The 18,505-nt window shown below is 33.8% G+C and overlaps 1 protein-coding gene across 3 annotated transcripts; it reads right to left on the reverse strand.

Annotated features, from left to right (window-relative positions):
* LOC148853041 (leucine-rich repeat receptor protein kinase HPCA1-like) lies at positions 1-14,237 on the reverse strand. 3 transcript variants are annotated; one of them, XM_088946729.1, is made up of 22 exons: positions 14,163-14,237; positions 13,583-13,755; positions 13,339-13,506; positions 12,879-13,224; positions 12,237-12,357; positions 12,059-12,130; positions 9,012-9,086; positions 7,823-7,894; positions 4,794-4,955; positions 4,605-4,679; positions 3,856-3,927; positions 3,667-3,738; positions 3,483-3,551; positions 3,214-3,288; positions 2,983-3,054; positions 2,688-2,819; positions 2,074-2,561; positions 1,832-1,990; positions 1,603-1,736; positions 1,298-1,520; positions 794-1,029; positions 1-702 (listed from the first exon to the last, which is right to left on the reverse strand). In XM_088946729.1, exons 4-22 carry the CDS (start codon positions 12,955-12,957, stop codon positions 223-225), a joined length of 2,868 nt encoding a protein of 955 aa, XP_088802855.1. In that variant the 5' UTR covers positions 12,958-13,224; positions 13,339-13,506; positions 13,583-13,755; positions 14,163-14,237; the 3' UTR covers positions 1-222. The 3 variants fall into 3 exon arrangements, with proteins under 3 accessions (XP_088802855.1, XP_088802857.1, XP_088802856.1); XM_088946731.1 differs by lacking the exon at positions 14,163-14,237 and having other exon boundaries at positions 790-1,029; positions 13,583-14,085; XM_088946730.1 differs by lacking the exon at positions 14,163-14,237 and having other exon boundaries at positions 12,879-13,080; positions 13,583-13,990.
* Positions 14,238-18,505: the final 4,268 nt, after the last annotated feature.

Here is an 18,505-nt window from a genome sequence, read left to right on the forward strand (position 1 = left end):
TTGAGAAAACTACCTTCTTTTTCTGTTGTATCTGCAAATCATAGCCAAATAGCCAGTGCTGTGTGATTACATCCTTTTACTTCCTGTTTTACTTCTTCCAAATAAAATAAAAAACAAAGCTTAAATTAATTTGAAGCAATAGAAAACCAGGATTGACACTCGGCCCATTTGCATGTACTTCTATACATTTACACCAAACAGAGCCTAATCAGACACTTCAACTCATTGTGCTTCCACCTTGCAAGGTGGGTAACCCCCACTATCATCAAAGAACTCCTTACTGTCACTGTTAGGATGTTGGGTGTGACTTCCACTGGAACCTACATAACTTTCTGAAGTGGATGCAGAATCAACATTTGGATTCAGACCAGCCAACTGCAGAATGCTCTCGATCTCTTTCACCACTTCACTCATCATTGGGCGGTCAGATCCTAATTCTTCCACACACCTCATGGCTAGATCCACAAATTTCTCTAATCCCTTGAGAGAAGTGCCTAATACAATGACTGGGTCAAGAAGTTCATCTAGGTCATATAGATCCTTTGTCTTATCCATCTTTACTCTCACCTCCCTCACTATGTATCTCCCTCTCTCTATTGGTCTCCTGCCAGTTATCAGTTCTAACATTAGCACCCCAAAACTATATACATCACTCTTTTCTGTCAACAGCTGAGAGGTATAATATTCGGGATCCATGTAACCCTGCATCAATACAACACAAGACATCTTTATTTAACATTTCGAGCAATACCAGAGATTGTTTGAACAGATTCATAGCTGAGTACTCACTTACCATTGTCCCCTTGACTTGAGTGCTGACATGATCCTTTTCATTGTCAGCCATAAGCTTGGAGAGTCCAAAATCAGCAACTTTTGCATTTAAGCGTTCATCCAGGAGAATGTTGGTTGACTTGATATCTCTGTGTATTATGGGAGGGTTGGCATGTTCATGTAGATAAGCCAAACCTCTGGCTGAGCCAAGGGCTACCCTAAGTCTCCTTGTCCAATCCAATCGGACTCCTGACTTCCCTGCACAAATCATATACATCAATAAATAAAACCCCAAGTAATGAGGATGAGCTTTTCGAATAAATCAATGAATCCTGCCTGTAGAAACTAAAAACTTTTTTTTTGCTTTGCTTGTTATATTGATAATATATGATTGACCATGAGGGATTTTGAAACACTCATAATTAGCTACATAATGTTTAGAAGGTTCAGATGCTATAGCTAATAAGTTTCCAGAGAAAAAGAGAAAATAGATTCACTTTTGAAGAAGCAAATGAGTTGGAAGTACCTGAAATGCTTTCCTTTAGAGTACCATTTGGAACATATTCATAGACCAACATTTGTTCATCTTTCTCGAAACAAAATCCCACAAGAGTGACAAGGTTCTTATGATGAACCCGAGATAACAACTCAATCTCAGTTTTGAACTCAACGTTACCCTGCATTGATCCCCTTTGAGCTCTTTTAATGGCAACCAATTGGCCAGTGGCAGAAAGTGTTCCTTTGTAAACCTGTATACAAATATATCTTCATCATCAGAATAATCAAATAGGCTCTTCATGATCAAACAAGAGACATAGAACAATAGCTTACCTTCCCATAACCCCCAGATCCAATGACATTGGCCTCTGAGAAATTGTTTGTGCATTTTTTAAGTTCATTGAATGAAAACCATCTTGCTCCTTTTAACTGAGGTATGCTGCCACTGCTACTGGCATCACAAGAAGCTGCATTGGTTGCCATTAAAGCCATCAAATAATGCTCACCACATGGGTATCAGGAAAATTGATTAAAACTTTTCTCAATTAAATCATGGCCTTACAAAAAGCTTTGCTTTGCTCTGTAATTCTATCAGCTCTTCTCTTTTGACGGAAGGCGTAATATCCTGCACAAAGTAGTGCTAGCACAAGAACAAATACACCAACTGCTGCTCCAATTATTACTCCAAGGCTCATAGACTTTTTCGATGTTGGGGATGATTCTGAGTCATGAATCAAAGAGAAATATATACTAGAGTGAGACATGATCAAAATTTTCCTTGTAGTAGTGGAGTCTTTTTATTACCTGCAAAGGCCTTGTATTCTGAACCAATGAAAAAGAATGGCCCGAAAGATGGTGGGGGCTTAATGGTTTGGTTGCCGAGAACAAACCCAACACTTGAGACCCCAGAAAAGTTGAAGCGTTCTGTTCCATAAGGAAAGACTTGGAGATCCAATTCAAGGTAATTATCTGAGCTCTTTCTGGGGTTACTCAGAAAAACTGAATCTACTGGAAGTTGAAGTTTTTTAAATGATCCAGTAAGTGTTTTTTCCAGCTCATAATAATAGGTCACATTACCAACCCAAGAGAATAAAGGGGCTCTGAAATATAGGGTGCCCATGTACGGGTATGAACATTTACAGTTGGGGCTGGACACCTGATCTGAAGGACAGGAATCAGCCATACAGTTTTTTTTGCTTGTGGAATATGGTGGAATTGATAGCTCTTGATTCGTGCAGTAGTTCAATGGATCAGCTCCAGTGTTTCTGCTGCAGAATGGGTTACCATCTAGGCTGAAATAAAAGTAGTGAGAGGCTGTACTTATAGAAGAGAATTCATGCATGACAAAGTTGATTAAAAATGCTAATAACAATTCATCTCTGAATGTTGTATATATATTGAAAAGTCAAGAAACATACAGCAACTTCTTATGGTATTCATGATCTTGCACAGACATGATTTGATTATTCTGCACATCAACGATTTGCAATGCAGCACTGTAGTTATAGCCGAGGTCTAGGGTACCATTGATTTGATTGTTCTTTAGATTCCTGCCATTCACAACCACATTTTTAAACCATAATCCTCGCTCTAAGCATCTATTATTTATGCTATGAGGATGTATATATAAATCTCTCATTTTTCTTTATAATACTTGATGAACTAGTTAGCTAATGTGGTGCTCTTGAGACTTGAAGGTCAGCTAATACTTACACACTTTGCAGTTGAGGTAGGCTGAACAGGGCCGATGTTAATGATCCTTGAAGTTGTGTGTTATCCATTATTCTGCATACCAGCTAGCAAGATTAGATATATGATAGAAAGAGATAGATAGATAGATAGATAGATAGATAGATAGATAGATAGATAGATAGATAGATAGAGAGAGAGAGAGAGAGAGAGAGAGAGAGAGAGAGAGAGGGAGAGAGGGAGAGAGGGAGATACAATGTGGTCAAGACTTTTAAGGTTGAAAGCCATTGTGGAACATCTGATGCTTCAAAGGTATTATTACTAAAGTCCCTACAAGGTGCAGTTCACAAAGGGGTTAGTGAAATACAATGGAACTGTGTCAAATGTTACAGGGCACATATGTTCATCTCAGAAATAAAATATGTTTTGGTATAAGAATATGTACTTCAGATTATTTTGAAACTGAAGGATGAGAAGAACTAAAGTTCATTTAAGTGATGTTTTGCTTCTTATTGCCTACTTACACATAGTTGAGGTTCTTCATGCCACTTAGGTCAGGCATTGGGCCTGTCAGTTGATTGTTAGACAATTGCCTGAAAATGGAAGGCCAAAAGTCAGTTCAAGGTGCAGTGAAATATATATAAACCACTTTCCACTCACTCAAACAAGCTTTAAGAGAGTGAGTTATAGTTTGTCCTCAGTCCTCACAGCTGCTGGAGGTCTGTAAGATCGTTGAGGCTCGAAGGGACATGTCCACTTAATGAATTCCTGTCAAGGCGCCTGTTGTAGGGATTAAAATGGTCGAAACCAGAACACAGAAAATCCATTAGTAGTAGTAGTAGTAGTAGAAAATTTAGAATGAATCGACCATTAGATGAGTGGATGTTGAATACTCACAGAACCTGCAATTTGTTCAATAGTCCTATTGTGGTAGGAATAGGCCCAGTAAATTTGTTATTATCGAAAATCCTGCTCAAAACAATCAATTAGTATTTCAAGGAAAACATAAAAATTCTGAACTACTCTGCCTTGATTCACAGGAACACAATTGATCCCACTGTAAGAAACTCTCAGATATATATCAATCCTGACAATACCTTGTTCCTTCTGTTGGCAAGACATATAGACTAGCAAAGATGAGATAGCTTTCAAAGGTTACAATTCTGTACAAAGATATTGGATTCTAGGAAGAATCTAGGCATTTGGTTGGGATTTGAAAGAGTTTTAGTGGATGTAAATCTCAGATGAATGAAGTGATCAGACATCTTAAATCAAACTAATCAAGTGGCCTACATGAATTTTATTGCAGAATGATTTCGAACAAAGATAACGTATATAACTTGCCTAGTGCTTTATACATATTTTTCTACATAAATGTGTAAAAAAGATAATTAATGACTGTTTTAACCATAAAAATCCATTATTAAAAGGGACAGTTTTGTCTTATCAAGGTGTTGTCAAATTTCTTCCCTAGTGGGAAGAAATCCCATTGACGATATTTCCCCCTCAAAATCCAAAAAACGAATGGAAACCTATGCTTAGATAATAAGAAAATCTTTCTATGGCTAAATTCACCTTAAATTTATGCAAGTAAATGGTAGAATCAGGTCTTTAATTGAACAAATACTAGCTGGTCTAGAACTTACACATGTATAAGGCTCATGTTTTCTCTGAAAAGTTGAGCCGGGATTTCACCACCGAGTTGGTTCTTTCCGAAGTGACTGTTTAGTAAAAAGGGCATAACTTTACTTTATTTATGTTTCAAATGAGTTGGAGAAAGAATAAAACAAATTAATTTGGAACTAATACAATGATGAAAATGAGATGGTACGTACAAATGCTTAGTATGGGTTAGCATATCCAGACCAGGTTGGTTCCCACTAGAGACAGGAATGGTTCCAGTGAGCTTGTTGTCAGCGAGATCCAACCAATAAAGTTTAGATAGTTTACCAATGGAAGAAGGTATTGATCCACTGAAACTGTTAGAATTCAGAGATCTACATAGAATAGAATGGTTGAGAATGAAGAATCTCATCAGTAAAATTTTACATGAATAATATGCAATATAAAATTCATCAGCTTTCCTTCTTCTTTTTCAATCCTAGTATGCTTATTATATTATAAATTAGATAAATGTGATGTTTCTATTGTTGTACAATATGTGAATCCTTTTGGCCATTCCATGTGAATCCATTATTGAATGAGAATGGTTAAATCTTCTTTTTAGTTAGGGGTGGCCAAATAGGAGTGGATTCCAGCCAAACTGAACCGAGTTGAATATCTAATTATTTGAGCTTGGTTCGGTAGAAAAACCTGAGGTTTGATTTCAGGCTCAAGCTCAATTCATTCTAGAATCTTGAGTTCAAATTTGGTTCGACTCAAAAGCTTATATGTTGGTTTGATCTTGACAATGAGTCAAACTTCATATAAACATATAATTTTTTTTCTTATATATATAATATGTCTAAAAAATTAAAAATGTTATATATAATATAAGCTCAATTAGAGTCATGAGTTGAGCATGATTAGATTCGTTCTCATCTCCAAGCTTGGTTTAGATTGAGATGGATCAAGCTTTTCACAGCTAAGATTGAATAGCTCGTAGGAAGCTCAGATTGTATCAATCCCTACTGGTAAATATGAGAATGCGGGTTCAAATATGAAGGTGGTCACTTTGTGCAAAGAAAAAAACATGACAAAGGTTTAGGATTGTATCCAATCCATCACTTCCCAAGACCCCAACATTGGGTAATGACCTTTCTATTAAAACACTTTTTGCTACATCAAGCTTAACCCTTTTCTCTCCGGCTCTCGTAGGCTTTATTTGGCATTCCTTATTTTAAGGACTTATCTCATTTTTGTTGTTAAAAACTTAATGTTCGTAGAGGCATTTTAATTGTAAAAAGGAGATAAGTCCTTAAAACAAGGAATGGAAATGCAGCCTTATTACCCCTCAAACTTGCATTAGACCAATTTCTCTAAATCGGACTTTTAACAGCATCATCTTTGAGGGGCCTCCAGAATGATCCTTATATAAGGTGAGGAGATTGGATAAGTATTAGACATTGTATGCCCTTATAGCCCAAATCAGATTACTATACATATCCATTTATTGTAAATGAATAAAAGTACATAATTAATTCATGTTATATTTGCTATGTTTCTATGTAATTACCCTTAAACTGGACACTTATGAGACTCATGTTAGTTTAAAATGTTCTCAACCATTGGATAGACCTGGGGAGGTTTATCCTACCAAGGCTGATACTAATGTGTTGCCAAATCGGTTGGGTTAGCTTGTCTCAGTTGCCAGGATTAGACCCAAAGCACATGTAGTGTATATTTATTAGAAACATTGAACCCAACCAATTTCCATTTGTGCCCTGGACCTTGGAGATTGATGGGCAAAATTGGAAAGTTACACCTAACCCCTGAACTTGATTATGATACTACACTAGGTGTTGGATTGGGCTTTCTTTGATATACCAATCAGCGAGATCCTTAGCGGGGTCAAAACCTGGTATGTTGGGGCAATCTGAGAATTCACCTGAGTGGGTGATCATAGTGACAGAATCAGCCCCATTGTCAGACAAAGTGAATGGTCGGGGACAACATTCTCTCTGATGGCAACTTAAACTACCAACAGTTGATTTCAAACTTATTTGAGATTTGTTATATATTTTATGAAAAATGTTTAAAAATGTTTTAATTCCCGGGATCAATTCGTCCAGAGAGTGCAATAGGGTCTGGTTTTTACATGGCATCAATACCATTAAGACCTGCTTGGGCCAGGCCCAACCCAACCCACATCTTGGGCTTGATATTATATGCCAAGGTCTAGGCTGGGTCGGACATCCAGGATCACCCATATAAATTAAAATTTTAATTTAACTTTATGGGAAGAGTATATTTAAAAATATTATGACTATATGGCTGATTGGGCCCAAAAGTTTGTTGGCCAATCAAGGTGGGCTGGGCCTGGCCAGTCCATAAATGATCATTGCTAAGATAATGTGGATTCAGTGGAGTCCATTAGAATTTAGAAAGGTTTTCTATTTAATTATGGGGATTTTATGAGGTGGGGCCCACCAGCAAAGCCTATAGGCAATGTTTATAAAGAATTAGGGAAGCTTAGAACATAAAAAAAAATAATAATAATTTGGGAAGCCAAATTTTGGTATTGTACAACTATTTACAATAGGCACAACATAGGAAGTACATTTAGTGGACACTTTATAAATATTTTAACAACTGTTAAAAGTTGTTTTTAATATTTTTCAAGGGTAGGTTGGGGATATTTCAAGGGACAGGTGTAAAAAAAATTTGAAAGTTCTCATTTAACATGCCTACCTGATCTGGACTCCTATTTACATTGCTCTATAAACAAATCTCTACCATGGTAACTTTAGGAAGCTAAAATCATAGTTAAAACCCTCCCAAATGGCCCTTTATCTTCCAGTTGCATATCAATCCATGATTTCTTCTAGAATTTATCATGATATTCTATATCCCCATGTAATATGGATTTAGAATGGGAATCAGAATCAGAATCAGAATAATAATGATTTATTCTCATAATTTGTTTGGTTCAGATAGGAATTGAAATCCACTGGAATAGAATTTTATTGTCAAGGGAGGGGAGGGAATGGGCATAATGAGGAAATGCTATTCCACCAAGAATGAGAATGAAACTTCAATTCCATCCAACCAAACAGTTGGGGTTCTGATTCCGAATTCCAAGCCCTTATTGCCACCACCAAATGGGCCCTTCATATTGTATCTATTAATCCATTGAATGAGCAGATTATTATCTTTTAAGGTTCAAACTATTTACCAAAGAAACGAAAAAGATTCAAATTCTTACAAAATGACCAGCTGCTGCAGAGATCCTATATTGTCAGGAATCACCCCCGAGAAACTGCATCCAATCAGAATCCTAAACATGAAGAGAACCATTGATTTAGGAGGGTGTTCTGTGTATTGTTTTTCTTGTTGAAATTCCAAAAAGAAAACTAAACCAGCTGCTTCGAAAACAGAGTTCACTTTGACTATAACATGGTTTTAGGCTTTTAGCCCTGTGTCTAAAACCATGATTCATGGCCTTCAATGCAAGGTTTTAAAACCGACCTATAGAACGAACCCATCAGGGTCTGGTTTCCAGGTCGAACAGTTGGCCCGTTTTAATAAAAAAATTAGAAAATAAAAAATGGTCAAAACCATTAAACGGTTCGAACAGTTCGAACACCCGGGTCAGCAATTTGCTGACTAAATCAATGTTTTTTGATCAAAATCCGGTTTTGGCAAAAACAAAACTGATCAACTGATCTGTTCCCGACTTTTCCGGTCCGACCATCTAGTCTATTCCAGTTTTGAAAACCATGCTTCAATGTATTGCTGTGGCCCTACCACCATGTCACCTCATCTAATTCATGGTAGGGCCACAACATCATGTCCAAGGCTTTGATTTCATAGCAAAAAGTGGTTTGGAAAATAAGTTTGTTAAAAAAACACATTAAAATGAAAAATACTCATGTTCTTAAATTTCCATTTTAAATAACATGTTTTCATCTTAACTTTTATGCTATAAAATTTGCTTTTGTTTTAAAAAACCATTACTTTAGGGAGTGTTTGACAGTATGATTGATTTTGTTTTCAAAAAGAAAAGCAACTAGATAATTTCTTCGCTACAAAATTTGCTTTTATTTTTAAAACCATCATTTTAGGGGGCGTTTGACAATATTATTGATTTTTTTTGGTTGTCAAACACTACCTTAATGGTTTAAAAAACGTGTATTGTATTTTCTTGAAATAAACCAACATGAACAAACAAATATACCAACTGAGCCACCCACAAATGCAAAATTGTAGAGCACAAAACCTTATATTTTGTATGTATTTTCAGTGTACATATTTGCATTTGTACTCTTTCCAAACTGAACCTAAAGAATGTGTTTTTGCGACAATTTAGAACAAAGGAAAATAAAAACTTAATTACTTCTTTGCAAAGACCTGAACGGATTCTACCACTTCATTTATCCATCATATTTTCTTACAGGTTTGTAAGGTTCGTCAAGCCAGCAATTGCTCCGTTGATAGGGCCACTCAGACCTTTGTTGTAAGACATGTCCCTGCAGTAATTAACTCAGAATCAGGCGATATTGCATCTTTTGACAAGAATAACATCAGAATTTACAGTTCTGAAAGAATTGAAACCAATTCCATCGCCACTTGGGCGAATAGAGTTCAAGTCAAAGGCCTCTTCAGTTGGCTTCTTAGGTAAACCAGCTAAAAGTTGGTTATTTATCTTAAGCCATGGTTTAGCTCTTTGATGAAGAGAAAAAGGGTTGGAATGTAACTTAGGGCCTTGTTTGGGAGTGCTTATGTTAAAAATAAATGTTTAAAAATAAGTGCTTATTCCATTAAATACTTATTTACATTAGACATCCAACTTTAAAAAATAAGCACTTATTTCATATTGGGCATTTGGTAGTCTTTTTCTCCAATAAGCACTTGAATAAGCATTTGTAACTATTTTATCCTTCACTTACTTTTAAATTTTCAAAACATACATCCTTATGAAAATACTTTAATTAAATTGCTTTTATGAAAGCAATTTTATAAAAGTACTTTTATAAAAGCACTTTATGAAATCATTTTTATAAAATTCAACTGGGGATAATTTTATAAGTGGTATTTTAAAATTCAATTAGGGATAATTTTGGAAAAAAAATGAATGTGTTTATTGTATAAGCACTTAAAAAACTAGAAATTTGGGCTTAAAAATAAGCCATTATTTTTAAAATAATCACTTATTTTGGACTTATTTACCAAACACCAATAAGTGTTTAGTGGTGTGATTCCGGTCCAAATAAGCATTTATTTTGAATGAGCACTTATTTTTAAGCACTCCCAAACATGGCCTTGGTTGTGCCCACTCTATTCAACTTTTATATTATTGGTTGGCTTGAATTTTTGGGTTCTATTTTGCTTGGTCCTAAAAGATTGGACTTGATCACAACATAGGTTGGGTTTGGTTTCAAGGCTTTTGGGGCTTGAGACCAAGTTTGGCTGATCCATCCTCTTGAGCCCGGCCCAACTTTAGCCTGCCCAGTTACTTTTATGATTTATTTATAAAATGTCTATACACATTGTGTACCTGTATTTTTTATAAGCATGGTTTTCAAAACCAGATCGGACTAGACGGTCTGACTGGAAAAAACTAAAAACTGGTCACCTGATTGGTTCCATTTTTCCCCAAAATCGGATTTTCTCCAAAAACCTTTGATTTTGGTTAGCAAACCGCTGACCCGAACAGTTAACCATTCGAACAATTTGAACAGTTTTGACTGTTCATTATTATTATTTTTTTTTAATTTTTTGTCAGAACAGGCTGACTGTTTGGTTCGAATGGTCAGACTGTTCGACACGGTAACCGGACCCCTGACTGGTTCAGTCTCTGGGCTGGTTTTAAAAACCATGTTTATAAGTACAAATTTTGTACTTATGCTATACTATGTATATATGTTTGTACTATATATTTGCACCATTATATACACCAAGGCACAATCAAGCCCTCCGGAGATCACACAATCTCGAGCTTGACACAGGTAGAACTGAATTCAATTGATGTGGGATTGGGGTGGCCAACTTGGGGCTTTTATCTTGGATTGGGCTAGGTCAAGGCCCAAGAACAGGTATTAGGGGTGGGGTTGGTTTGTCACTGAACCCGACCCAATTCACCCATTTTACACCCGTAAGTTAGGGGTTTGTTTTACTTCCCAAGAAAGGAGAAAGGGAAAGTTTGGAAGAAAAGATTTTGCAGAAGTGGAAGGGAGTTCGTTCTTGTTGTTTTGTGCCAAAAAAGATTTTTCAATGCCCAAGTTTCAATCTACATATCTTTCTTCACTGTATCAGGCCTTTTTCTAGGTTATTTTTGGAGGCTATTTTTCAGCTCAGTTGTTGAAAATTTCTATCTCATTTCTTTATTTTAATCATGTATCTACCATTTTTGGTGGAGTTGGTTTTGTAATTCCAGAAATTGAAATTAACTCTTCTATTATCCTTACATTGTAAAGATTTCGAGATTGCCCCATGGTTCTTCCCTTTGATTTAAGGATTTCTGCTTTAATTTTTTGGGAAAAGTACTAAACACACGATGCAGAATTCTGAATTCCAGCCCCCCCATCCACCCACCCAACCCCTACAAATAGCCCTCTGCCTTCCTATAAATCACATTCTGCCTGTGAATTTGGCATCAATTCACGGTCAGGATGCATTCCCCCTGTACTTTGGGCCTAATAAATTCTGATTTGGGCTGATTGGTACTTCTTTCTAATTTTTTCATTGTGTTTATTCTATATTCTTGTTTGTATTCAATCTTCACAAATCACAAACATTTTTACAATATAACCCAAAGATGGTGTTTGGTTTCATTGCTGTTTATCTGAAAAACGTATGCCAGTTCAGTTCAGCACCACATAATCACTTTCCTTGATGGAATTTAAAATGTTTCTCCACAAGTTTTTTTGCTATAGAGCTTATGTGGTGCTTAATAGCATCTAATGATGCATATTTGTAAAAAAATAAGTCAATAAAGTGTTTTTGCTTTTCTGGATTTTCAAGATGCATGTCGTACAAAATGCTGTTTAAATAAAAGACAATGGAAGTAAACAGCACCAAAGTTGTTGAAAAAAAAAACGAGCTAATTACACTGCAATCCACCTCAGAAATCTGAAATTACAGCCTCCTCCTAGTCTATTAGTAGCCCCCCTATAAACTGCTTCCTGGCCTAGATTTGGCATCGATCCACAGTTAGAATTCATCCCACCTGTACGGTGGGGCTCAGATTTCTGGGGTGGACTGAATAATAAAACAAGTTCAGATCTGCGCCCCACAACATTCCACAGCACATCTCCGCCGCCGTGTATTGGGAACATCTCCCAATGATGATATTATTGGTTCTAGTACTATCATCGGGAGATGTTCCCAATAGACGGCGAAGATGTGCTGTGGGACGTTGTGGGTGCAGATCTGAACTCCATAACAACCCTAAAAAAAAACACATTAATGTAGCAGAAAAAGCAAGCAGAAGAACACTTACAAAATTTGTAACTGAGTTAGGGATCCGATATCTCCAGGCAGCTGACCCTTGAGGCCCAGGCTTGACAGTTTTCTATGATTTTGAAATTCATAGTTAGTGCAAAGATGATATGATTTCATCTTTAAGCCGGCAGTAGAAGCTTGAAGCTTCATTAATTAAGCTAAGTAGGAGTAATTACATGGAGATGACGCGAGACTCGTTGTTGCAGATAATTCCTACCCAACCATTGCATGGATCAGGATTGTCCCAGCTTGTTGGTGTTTTTGGCCAGAGAGACCTCAACGAATATAGAGGACCAGCTGCATCAGCAACAGCAAAAACAAGAGTTAATAGCTAAGGTTAGGATTAGAACAGACGGAACAGAATGATTCAGTCTGTCTATGAGCAATATTCAACTCTAAACCTTCTTCATCAGTAGACTATCATAATTCTATTCCTCAACTCAAATTTCACTGATTCTGTTCTTTCTGTTTTAACCAATTCACAGTCATGAGGCTACTGCTCAACAGAATTGCTGCCAGTGCAGATGAACTTCTAAGTAGCTATATATATATATATATATATAAAGAATTGAGTCAAATGATTATTAGAATCTCTGAGGGATCAGTCTCTGTATCATAAAAAAGAAGAAACATAAGAACTAAATAAAGAAATGAAGGTTCAATATCTGAACTTCAAATGTTGAAATTGCACTCTTATAAATGAAAGAAAAAAAAATACAGGTTTAGGAACTGTACTATAACCATAATTCCATATATCCATTAAACTAAATTAACTACAGAATACATTAATTGCATCCTCCTTCAGGAAACAAACATACCATCTGGAGAGATTGCTTGCACAGCTAGAATTGATATTGGGCAGAGAACAAGCAGACAGGCTTGGATTCTGTGATTCATGTTGGTGACAATTCAAAACCCCAAATGCTCAGAAAGACAAATTACATATCAGATTTCTTCTTTGTGATTACAAAGTTAAAACCCCAGTTGGTGGATAAGCTACTCCTCTTGCTCATGTAATCTCTGCAAATTGTGGAACTAATCAACCATTTCCAGATTAGTCTGATAAATGGAAAGCTTGACATCAATTATAACCCGGCCGATTTTTTGGTAACTATTGAATTTCTAACCAACCGTGTCCTATCCGTTCAAGACCCTGGAGAAAGACTTGGACCAATATTTGCTTTGCATTAGTTGTCCAAACAGTTGTGATGAAAATTCCCTTACTTATTTAGTCTAATTACCAAAACATTAATGGGTAAAAGACTTTTTTGCCCTTACTAAGTTTTTAAATTTTCAAAATAGTGGAATCCAACAGCCGTGATTATTGTTAACTCCTCTGAGAAAATATGGTCATTAGAGATGGAAGAGATTGATTGTCTGCTTGGTTGCATGAGAAATCTGTCCCAGAAATATAACCTCTGCCTATGCATAGACCAACCATGTTCTCTGCAAAATTGAAAGAGAGAAGGAATCATTAAAGAGAAATAGAGAAAATAGAGCAACCAAAAATAGAAATGAAGACCTGAAAAGAGTCATCCCCATCATTTGGAAGTGTTTATCATCAGCTACTTGATAAACACTTTCAAATCCTCCTCTCCCCCCAACACTTGATCTGGCCTGAATTCTCTGTTATTATATCTTTAGCTCATTGTAATGGAATCAAATCAATGGATCAACACATAATTCACTGCTTTTCTGGAAAAGAAAATAAACAGAAAGAAATAATGGTATCAAGTATCAACTATCAACTATCAAAATAGAGAAATAACTAGAAAGGAAAATTCAGCCTAGATCACTAGATTCAAAAGCCAATTCTATGCAAATTTTAAGTTTTAAAACGTGATTATAAAGGAGAATAAGAAAATAGAATCTTTTTGTTAAGTTTGAGAAGGTCCACAGAAAAACAAGAAAAGATTAAAAAAAAAAAAAACTGGTCTGGTTCTGAGAAATAAACTAAGAGAAGAAGACCAAGAGAAGAAAAACAAAAACAAAAACCAAATATCCAACAGTTGTGAACTTCACTTCAATATTGTGACAAATGAAACATAAACCATATTGAAATTTCTCATGGAAAATAAACAAATCATATTATTGAAATTTACCCGTTGTTTCTGGAATCATGGTCAAAGGAACACAAAAGGGCAAACTTGGGTTTTCAAAACAATTAGCAACATTTAATATCACATGCTAACGGATTTGGACGGGTTGTTAAAGGAGGGGAGGTCTTTGTCTGATGAGAAAACTCAAGGAGATTTAAGTCTTTTACACAACATTAATTTAAGGCTGTTCATTACATCTACAGATGTACATTATTTGTTGCTTTCAGAACCTTGTTAGATTTTTTTTTTGTTTTATCAAAAAAATGCATGGTGTAATTTAGGGCCCATTTGGTACGTTTTTTTGGAAATATTTTCTGATAATTTTGATAGTTAAAAGACGCATTGAGATTTTGCATAAAGATCTGAGCAGTTTGAAGTAAGTTTGGTAGATATGCATCTTTTCCCAGAAGAATAAAACATGAAAAACACGAAAAGTTTAATTTAGAGCTTCCCAAAATCAGCCTAAAATGGGCTTTTCATGTATTTTCATATTCCTAACTTATAAACAGCCAAAAGACCACTCATAAAGACACACCTAATACAGCCTTAATCAATTTTGTGGGGCCCCCTGATTGGATGGATTTTTCCTCTCTGTATAGTAATTTTCTCCCAGCAGCTGTAGCCATTGTGTGGTTCAAGTTACACAGACCTTGATGAATGCTAATGACCAATTTCTTTCTTTTCCTTTGTCGTCTGCGATGGATTTAAGTATGGGTTGACATTGAGTCAACCCATTTGTCTGCAAGCCTTGATTATGAAAGGAAGCTGCCCCACAAAAATGGACGCCTTTGGCTGGCGCTGTATATATCTATACTACTTTAAAAATCACCAATGCCCTAAAAAATATTTTTGAAATTTTTTAAAGACAAAATTTATTTTTCTAATAATATTTAAATTCATTGATAAAAAATGAAGGCAAATAAAGTAATCGGTTCTTGATATTAAATGAGCTTAAGAAAGGTAATTTTAAGATATTCAATGCATTCAATTCTCTTTCATTAAATCTAATATTTAAGTTATTAACTTGCATTTATGTTCAATGAATCATATATTTAAGTCATTTTTGTTTCTTCTTATCATTAAGTTTTATTAATTAAATCCATACTTAATAAATTAAGGGAAATTGTCTAAAACTCACAATGGATTTCCAACATTTCTCTTAAACTCACCACAACTTTTCAAAATGTCTAAAACTCACCATGTCACTAACTTGATGTTAAACAGACTAACGGGTGTTAATATATTACTATTTTAACCTTCATAGAAAAATATAAAATATATACAAAATAAATTAACGAGTATTAATATATTACCATTTTAAAATTTAGACATGAAAAATGGAAGAAGTTCAAAAAATATTTTCATATATAAAATACATAAAAACATAGAAATTACAAAAAATATAAAAAATTATAGGAATTGCAAACAAAATAAAAAATTATTTTCAAATTATAGAAACTATAGAAATTGAAAAACAGAATTAGAAAATAAAAATTGTAGAAAAAACACCAAAAATTATAGAAAAACACAGAAATTGCAAATACATAACAAAAAATACAAGAAAATAGAAAAATGTAAAAAAACAGAAATTATAAAAAACATTGGAAATTATAACAAAACACAAAAAATTCAAAAAAAAAAAGAAGAAAATTGAAAAATGAAAAAGACCATTTTCCTCTAACTCACCATTCAAGGGTAATTTGGTCATGAAAATTGTTATTTATGCTGACATGGACACCTCTATTAAGAAGCATTAACGGTGCACAAATAGAAGGTGAGTATTGAAAAATAAAAAATTTACTAACATGGTGAGTTTTAGACATTTTAAAAAGTTGTGGTGAGTTTAAGAGAAATGTTGAAAACTCATGGTGAGCTTTAGACAATTTCCCATAAATTAATAATTCCAATAACATAAAAGCTTATACTTTTAAAGTCTACCTAACAAAAATAGTGTCTTCATTCAGGTAATGGTAAGAAATTAAATCATTTTGAGTCAAATGGGTCAATCCATGTTGCCACGATTAAATAATAAAATTCAAAAATAGATAAAATAAAAAAATAGAAATTAAAAAATTGGGAGCATTTTTAACATGTATATTAAACAATAATAAGTATGATAAATAAGAAATGTTTTTATAAATGATGGAAATAGAATGTAAATTTAAAACCAATTAGAAATAAAAATATTTTCCTATTCTACTAATTAAATCCTATATTTAAGATATATTTTTCATATCATTAAATTCATGTAATTAAATTCACAATATTAATTTTAGTAGTATAAAAATAAATATTTTGAAAACAAAACCGTTTTCTTCTCTCATAGTGCTGGGCAAGCAATTCGACCATTTGGGGTCAAATGGATTAATAAATAATTCCATAATTAAATAATAAAGAAGTTAAAATTAATAATTATGAAAAGTAAGAAGTATTTTTATTAAAGATGAAAATTGAATGCTAAATTTAAAATATACCTAGAAATGAAATGATGTCATAATCAAATAATAAAATTTTGGACACATATTTAATGTTATATATTTATAAAAAACAAATATTGAGTACATCGCTAATATTATGCATTTATTATATTGATGAAAAATAAGTTTTATACAGAAGAAATAATTTTATCAATGATGGAAATGTAATACAAAATTTAGTATCAACCTAAACATCAAACTATTTTTCTTTTAAGATGGTGGGTTAGTGTATTAAGTCAAATGATGCTACAAACAAACAAAAATTAAGTGCAATAAGCAAAAAATATTTTATATAATGTTAATGAAATATATAATTTAGGGAAATTTTCTAAAACCCACCATGAGCTTTCAACATTTCTCTTAAACTCACCACAACTTTTCAAAATGTCTAAAACTCAACATGTCAGTGAGTTTTTATTTTCCAAAACTTACCTTCCGTTAATGCACCGTTAATGCTTCTTAATAGAGGTATGCACATCAGCATAAATAACATTTTTCATGACCAAATTACCCTTGGATAGCAAGTTAGAGGAAAAGGGTCTTTTTTTAGTTTTCGATTTTCATGTTTTTTTTTTGGATTTTTAGTGTTTTGTTATAATTTCTGCTTTTTATGATTTTCTATTTTCTACAATCTATAAATTTTTTCTGTATTTTTTGTTATTTATTTGAAATTTTTGTGTTTGTCTATTATTTTTGGTGTTTTTTCTACAATTTTTATCTTTTGATTTTGTTTTTCAATTTCCATAGTTTCTATAATTTGAAAATAAGTTTTTACTTTTTCACAATTTCTATAATTTTTTATATTTTTGAAATTTTTGTTTTTTTATGTATTTTATATTTGAAAATATTTGTTTGAATTTTTTCCTATTTTCATGTCTAATTAATTATTAAAATATATGTATATACTATATATGTTTCTATGGAGGTTAAAATGGTAATATATTAACACCCGTTAGTTTGTTTAACATAAAGTTAGTGACACAGTGACTTTTAGACATTTTGAAAAGTTGTGAGTTAAAGAGAAATGCTAAAAACTCAGGGTGAGTTTTAGACAATTTCCCTATAATTTAAAGGGAAAATTATAGCCAAAATTAGTTATACAATTAAAATTAGGTTGCAGGTTGTTCTAGAAACCAACAAAACTTTGACAAATAGCTCTACATTTCAAATTATAAAAAACCCCTGCCAAGTCACCAGAGGCTTATGTGGTTGTTACCAACATGGGACTCTTACTCCATGTTGGACACAACAAAAAGCCTATACCAAAAATATGTTTTTAGTATCTCTCCCACTCCATCTGTATTTGGATCTCCCTCCCTTCTCTCTTACTCTCATAGTCATCTCTCAATCTCCTTCTCCCTTTGTTTTTCACACTCTTTTAACTTTGGTCTGTAGCCAAATCAAAACCTCTCTCTCTTTCTTTCTCTATCGTTCTCCCTTAAATTGGTGTAATGATTTTTGAATCATACCAAGTTGGTCTCGCGTTCTTTTATACAATATGATTAATACCATATAAGAGTGTAAGAAAATAAAAAAAAAGAATAAAAGAGGGAGCGAGAGAGAAATTGAGAGAGAATGATAGAAATTAAGGAAGAAAGAGAGATTAATTGAAAAAGAGAATGAGAGAAATTGAGGAAGAACGATAGGTAGAGAGAGAAAATGAGAGAAATTGATATAGAAAACGTAAATACTGACCAAAAACTATTTTTATTTATTTTCAAATCACACAGTCATTGAGCAAATAAAGATGATTGAGAGAGAGAGAGGGAGAGAGAGAGAGAGAGAGAAAGACTAAAAACCCTTTTATTATTTTTCCAATCACCCAACATTAAAGGGCAATTTTAGTATAAGCTTTTTGTTGTGTCTAAT

Source organism: Nelumbo lutea, chromosome 5 (assembly GCF_056320005.1).
Source record: "Nelumbo lutea isolate HS-2025 chromosome 5, American lotus-T2T, whole genome shotgun sequence".
NCBI lineage: Eukaryota > Viridiplantae > Streptophyta > Magnoliopsida > Proteales > Nelumbonaceae > Nelumbo > Nelumbo lutea.